The sequence below is a fragment of the Palaemon carinicauda genome, chromosome 14 (assembly GCF_036898095.1).
Source record: "Palaemon carinicauda isolate YSFRI2023 chromosome 14, ASM3689809v2, whole genome shotgun sequence".
In the NCBI taxonomy this organism is placed as follows: Eukaryota; Metazoa; Arthropoda; class Malacostraca; order Decapoda; family Palaemonidae; genus Palaemon; species Palaemon carinicauda.
This window is the reverse complement of record NC_090738.1, coordinates 23567807-23574310: the sequence shown is the minus strand read 5'-3', so window position 1 is coordinate 23574310 and position 6504 is coordinate 23567807. Positions and strand designations below refer to the sequence as shown.

General features: G+C 31.9%; 1 protein-coding gene across 1 annotated transcript in view; it reads left to right on the top strand.

The window, feature by feature from the left end:
- Window positions 1–6504, top strand: part of LOC137652706 (cell adhesion molecule Dscam2-like) — a 466536-nt gene that overhangs the window by 379780 nt on the left and 80252 nt on the right. The window contains exons 17-18 of the mRNA XM_068386108.1: window positions 5417–5598; window positions 6297–6493. Of these exons, the coding sequence (XP_068242209.1) occupies window positions 5417–5598; window positions 6297–6493 (379 nt within the window). The remainder of the gene's footprint in view (window positions 1–5416; window positions 5599–6296; window positions 6494–6504) is intronic.

The window sequence follows — 6504 nt, the reverse complement described above, 5'->3', positions numbered from 1 at the left end:
CTCGTGTAATTTCCATATTTCCTTACCTCACTAGGCTATTTTCCCTGTTAGAGCCCTCGGGCTTATAGCATTCTGCTTTACCAACCGGGGTTGTAGCTTAGCAAGTGATAATGATAATAACCCGTTGAGTAAAGGAGAATTGTTCGGTTATCTTAGTGTTATTTGTTGTATGAAGGAAGAGGAGAATATGTAAAGAAGAGGCTAGACTATTCGGTGTGTGTATATGTAGGCAAAGGAGAAATGAGCTGTAACCAGAGAGAGAGAGATCCTATGTAGTACTATCTGGCAAGTCAAAGGACGCAATAACAAGAAATGCTGTTTTCCTTGGAAAATTTGATCTTACATATCGAAAGAACCCTAAAGAGTCGTGTGGTTTTATATTATGGAATAGATTCTGTAACATTTTAGTTGATATAATTTTTTGCTCAAACCATCTCTACTATTGCTGCTTATGGAGTCATCTGAGTAACTGCTTTTGAAAATTGATTTTATCGTCGCTATTTTATCAGTAATAAGAAATCTATTTTATGCTTATTTATATAACAATTGTATTTAAGGGAGTTACATTTGTGATTCAAGTTTAGCATGTAGGGGGTAACAGTTTTCGGTAATGTATAATTTAAAATATTTGATATTTTTTACCGTTAGCTGTTTTTGTTCTCTTTAATAATACTGCAAGTCTAGAGGGTTGATGCTGGAAATTTCTCTTGAGACAATCTCTAAATTATCAAATTCTTCTGCCTAAAACATTCCAATTCTTAATTTTTTGGATTTCACTGATAAATTTTCCCTTGAGAATATATGCCTGGTACCATTCAAGAATTGAAAATTATTGTCATCCCAAACTAGATAAATAGGATACGAATATTAAAATTATACCATGTTAGCTCAAAGCGGCTCTTATTAAAGTGTGCATAGATAGTATACAATCATGATGATTATGGGGTTTCCTCTACTAGTGAGTAGGGTAAAGAAAGTCGTGTAGGACAGACATATATGCTTTCTTTTATTATTATAAATGTAGTTATAATTGGTAGGAAATCAATATTAGATAACATGCAGAACTTTCACCAAAATTGCCAATTAGCCAAAATGCTGGTTTACAAATTCAGTATTTTTGACTCTCCTGTATAAATGACATGTAAGATGCTGAAGAATATAATAATTATCGTAAATCTAACAACAATGATAATTACACTCATTATCACCATCATTCACATCCTCGTCATCCGAAGACAGAATATGAAAAGCATTTGAAAACAAGAAATTCCGCTATCCTATCACAGACAGTAAAAGACTGACTTTAAAAAAAAAGAAAAGGGAAACATCAGAGAAAGGACGTCTGGCGCATAATCCAACAAAGGTTGTGCGAGCGCTCCATCCATACCAGAATTCTTCCATGGCAAGTAAAGGAAATGTTCTGTGAGTGAGCAAGTAATCAGCCTTGAATATCTAACAAGAGTTAAACGAGGGGTCATCAGCAGAGGGCGGAGCTTACGACGAATTCCAGAGAATACGTAATTCGTTACGTCAGTAGAATATACCTTTTGGCCTGGAATCATACGGTTCATTTTGCCCTCAGTTTTCTTGGGGGGGGGGGGTGTATGTGTGTGCGTGTTTTAGGGGAGAGAGATTCCCAGCTTGTCCGTTCAAAGGATTCTTGGAACTTTGCTGTAACTGGATCAGCGAAGATAAATCTTTTTGGGCTGACTCTTTTGTTTCATTTTTTCCACTGAAACATTCCTCGTAACAAGCAGGAGCATATAATCTTTACAAAAGCATGCTAGTCTTATATTTATGTATTTATAGAAAACAAAAGTAAACCTTATGTATATATACATATATATAAATTTATATATATATATATATATATATATATATATATATATATATATATATATATCTTCAACTACAACCAATGAAGCCCTCAGACATGTCCATATTCATGTCTGAGATTACCGCACTGTCCAACTATATATATATATATATATATATATATATATATATATATATATATATATATATATATATATACTATATATACTATATATATATATATATATATATATATATATATATATACTATAGATATATATACTATATATATATATACACACATATATATATGTGTATATATATATATATATATATATATATATATATACACACATATATATTTATTAAATAGTAGGTTGACAGATATTCTATCTTATACATGTATTGTTATGATGAAGAAACAATGAAGTTTCACGTTCAAAAAGATTCTTTTTCCTAAGGTAAGAGCTCTTAAATTCCTTTACTACCAGTTAATATTTTGAAATAAAATGACTAAATAATTTTGTCATCTGGATGAAATTCAGGCAGTTTTTATTCAAGTGAATTTATATACTGAAAATTTTAATCTCATAATTCTAATATAATTCTTTATACAATTCATTTTAGTTTCGTGCGCACTAATAGCTTTATAAAACTTAAAACTATGAAATCTTTATTCATGTTTTCAAAAATTGATAGTTTTGCCCTCCCTGTAACAAGGCGCCCCAGACAACTCTCTCTCTCTCTCTCTCTCTCTCTCTCTCTCTCTCTCCTCTCTCTCTCTCTCTCTCTCTCTCTCTCTCTCTCTCTCTCTGTATATGTATATATATATATATATATATATATATATATATATATATATATATATATATATATATATATATATATATATATATATATATATAGTGAATCCACGTAGAATTACTTATTTACATAAGTAAACACATTTTTTTTTTATTTGAAATAGCGCTATATATATTTACTTATCATTTTCATGCATAGGAACGAATTTAAGACGGAAGAATAGTAGTTGTTTTATCAAGTGTCTAGCTTCTCTGAAAATTTCATGGCATCACTTATATTTCTTAAAACAATGCCTCATCTTCGTCTATCTTAGGCCATAATATTTTCTCTTGCTAGATAATAAGGAATCTTAACTACATCACATCGAGGTTTCCAACGCAAAATTTACCAGAAACCTAAGCCCAAAATCACGGGAAAAAAAAAAAAAACAAAAAAAAAAACAGGGTTTTTTTTTATTGTGACTGTGCTAATGAACTTTTGTTTCTTTAATATAACGTCTTAGTTAACAAATGTTTAACACCGTTGAAGATGAACTTGTTACTTTTATATTCCTTTCAGTTCCCTCACATAGGTAAAAATGGTATGGATTGATTTTATAAAATGGTGGGGCATTATATACCAGCTGTGGTCATTAAATTTCATTAGGTGTATTATATTTCATCTTAAATATTGCTAATTTCTCTAGTAAGTTTCGTTAGAAAGGTCCCTTTAATAATATTTAAGCAAATGTATGATTGTATACATATGCATATATATATATATATATATATATATATATATATATATATATATATATATATATATAAAGAGAGAGAGAGAGAGAGAGAGAGAGAGAGAGAGAGAGAGAGAGAGAGAGAGAGAGAGAGAGAGAGAGAGAGAGAGGTGCCCTCCTCCAAAAAAAAAAGTCTCATGTCACTGCCTCATTTCTCATCTGCTGAAACGTGATTGGGTCATTGTAGATCAGTTGGTTTCGACGGCGGCTCCCTTTTATAGGCGAGGTCAAACCTTGCGCTCAGATTTGATAGAATTCACTGAAACCCTGCCCTATTACCACTTTACCCACGGGATGGGTTGACTAACCAAGGTAGAGTGGTTCAGCAACCAAACTGCTTTCCATCCCAGACAACCATCCATAATTCCACCCAACTGTAAAGGATTTTATGAAAGAATAGAAGCCTGGTCTTTTCTGGTGCTTATCCTTCCAAAGTCCACAATATTCGTATGGTGAAAAATATATCCGTGTATGTATAGTAATTCATAACTTTTGGCTTATTTCTGAAAATATTTTGCTTGAATTAATATTGTTCCAAAGATGAGTTATATTTTTCTCATTAAAGAATTATATAGAATAAACAAAAAGTAAATATTTAAGAAAATATTTTAATCGAGGCATCCTAGTACGGAAGAACTAGATGAAATAAATTTCTACCTTTAGTTTTTATGTGAGTACACTGCATCAAAGAGTTTCTTTTCGTTTGAATGTAGACGAAGTATGAAAAAAAAGTAAATAGGCATCATTATCGCAGCAAGAGCTCCACTGTCCTGTTGGCAGACTTCTTTTACTTTCCGTTAAATGTTTGTGTGATGTACGTTTAGTTTTGGGTAACATTTTATTTAGGTGCAGTTTAGTTTAGCAACTGTATAAGTGTAATCTAAGTCTTGCATTAATCCTGAGAATATTTGCATAATTTGGTTGTTTGTTTTAAGATTGGTGTATACACCTGTGTACATCTTAGAGAATTGGTTTAAATAATGATTTTTTTTACACGTTTATTTTATCTACACTTGAAAATTTGCCATAAAAACGGTAAAAACGATGGAATAAATGTTGCCAGGCAGTAGCCGTTTTAAAAACGGATATATAGACGTTAAGGAGTGATATTACGGTCACCAACCTGTAAAAGATGATAACAAAGTAGGGTAAAAATTACAGTCGCCTGTATTTACTGAAATATGTCTGAAAACAGTGTATATTTACTTATGGTTTTTTAACAGTGTAGTTTCACTATATTTATGGTTATGTTCATATTTATATATTTTTTTTCAAATGTGCATAATTTTGATAATACATTTATCAAATTTTTATAAATGTGCAATAATGTTTTACGCCAATGTATGTATACCTTTGTGTTCATATATATAGCACTTTACATATCCATTAATAAATCGATTTAATTCTACATGCTGTATGCTTTCATATGAAGGAATGAAGAAATTAACTTACAAAAGTTAGATCCTAATAGAGATTTTAGGAACAGGAATAAACTTATGAGGTTATATTTCATTGAGTTCTTTACCGTGTATTCCTGACTACTCGACTTTGAAAAGTAATTTTTATGGCTTAGTTAATTTTCATTACCGTATTTGTTACTAAATTTGCATAAAGTCATCTCTCATTATCATTCATCTGGCATTAAATGTTTTTATCCCAAGGTTAAGAATGGTAGTTACATTGACCCATTGCATGTCATTTTTCAGTTACCTTGACCTATTGCATGTCAAGACAGTTGACCTTGCACATATGGGAAGTTTACCCCATTATTTGACCCCTAAGATGGTAAACGTTTTTTGCTCTCTGTGAACCATCTTGCAAAATTATCCATTACTGCTAATAAAGTCTGAATCTCTCTTTGTGTGGCAGTCGTGAATTATAAGTTCAATAAATTTTGGAAAATTTGCATTGAAGAGAAAACTGATATGCATTGTAAGTTCATAACTTACAGCCAAATTTACTTCTAATCCCAGTATTTTAATATCAATATTCTTATATCTTATCGATTATTATTTTTTTCTTCAGATTGGAGTACGAACGATGGGATGGATGGAGTGAAGCTAGGCGGCAGTCGCAGACGACGGCAATGACGTCAGTTCTGACGGGGTTAGAGGCAGCAACTAATTATAGCGTCAGAGTAAGAGCTTATACCAGCGCTGGCGATGGCCCTTGGTCACCGCCCACGCTCTGCACAACGGAGGAAGATGGTAAGGCATGGCTGTATATTATTATTATTATTATTATTATTATTATTATTATTTTTATTACTACTACAATTATTATTATTTTTATTATTATTATTATTATTATTGTTAGTATTATTATTTTTATTATTATTATTATTATTGTTAGTATTATTATTATTATTATTATTATTATTATTATTATTATTATTATTAGCTAAGCTACAACCGTACTTGGCAAGGCAAGATGCTATAAGCCCAAGGGCTCCACCAGGGAAAAAATAGCCTAGTGAGGAAAGGAAATAAGGAATGAATAAACGATATGAGAAACAATTAACAATTAATAAAATATTTTAAAAACAGTAACAACATCAAAACAGGTATTTCATTTATAAACTATAAAAAGACTTATGTCAGCCTGTTCAACATAAAAACATTTGATGCAAGTTTGAACTTTTGAAGTTCTACCTATTCAACTACGCGATTAGGAAGATCACTCCACAACTTGGTCACAACTGGAATAAAACTTAGAATACTGTCCAGTATTGAACCTCATGATGGAGAAGGCCTGACTATTAGAATTAACTGCATGTCTAGTATTACGAACAGAATGTACAAATACTCCTCAAGTGTTATATGATATGTACTTATATAGAATTTATGTTTTTTTTAGATATATCTGTCTTTTTTGTAGTGTTAATTAAAACATTTTCCTCTCTTAGTCCCAAGCCGCCCAACAAGTGTGAGAGGAATCGTCTCTGGTTCCGGGTCCTTCATCGTATCTTGGGCACCCCCTGCTAGGCCTGGAGGTCGTATTGTGTCGTACACCGTCACGTGGCGGGTCGTGGGAGCTAGGCTGACTGGTGGAAGGGGCACAGAGGGTGTCACATCTGTTTCAGGGACAGTATACTGGGTGCAGGTAGGGTCAAA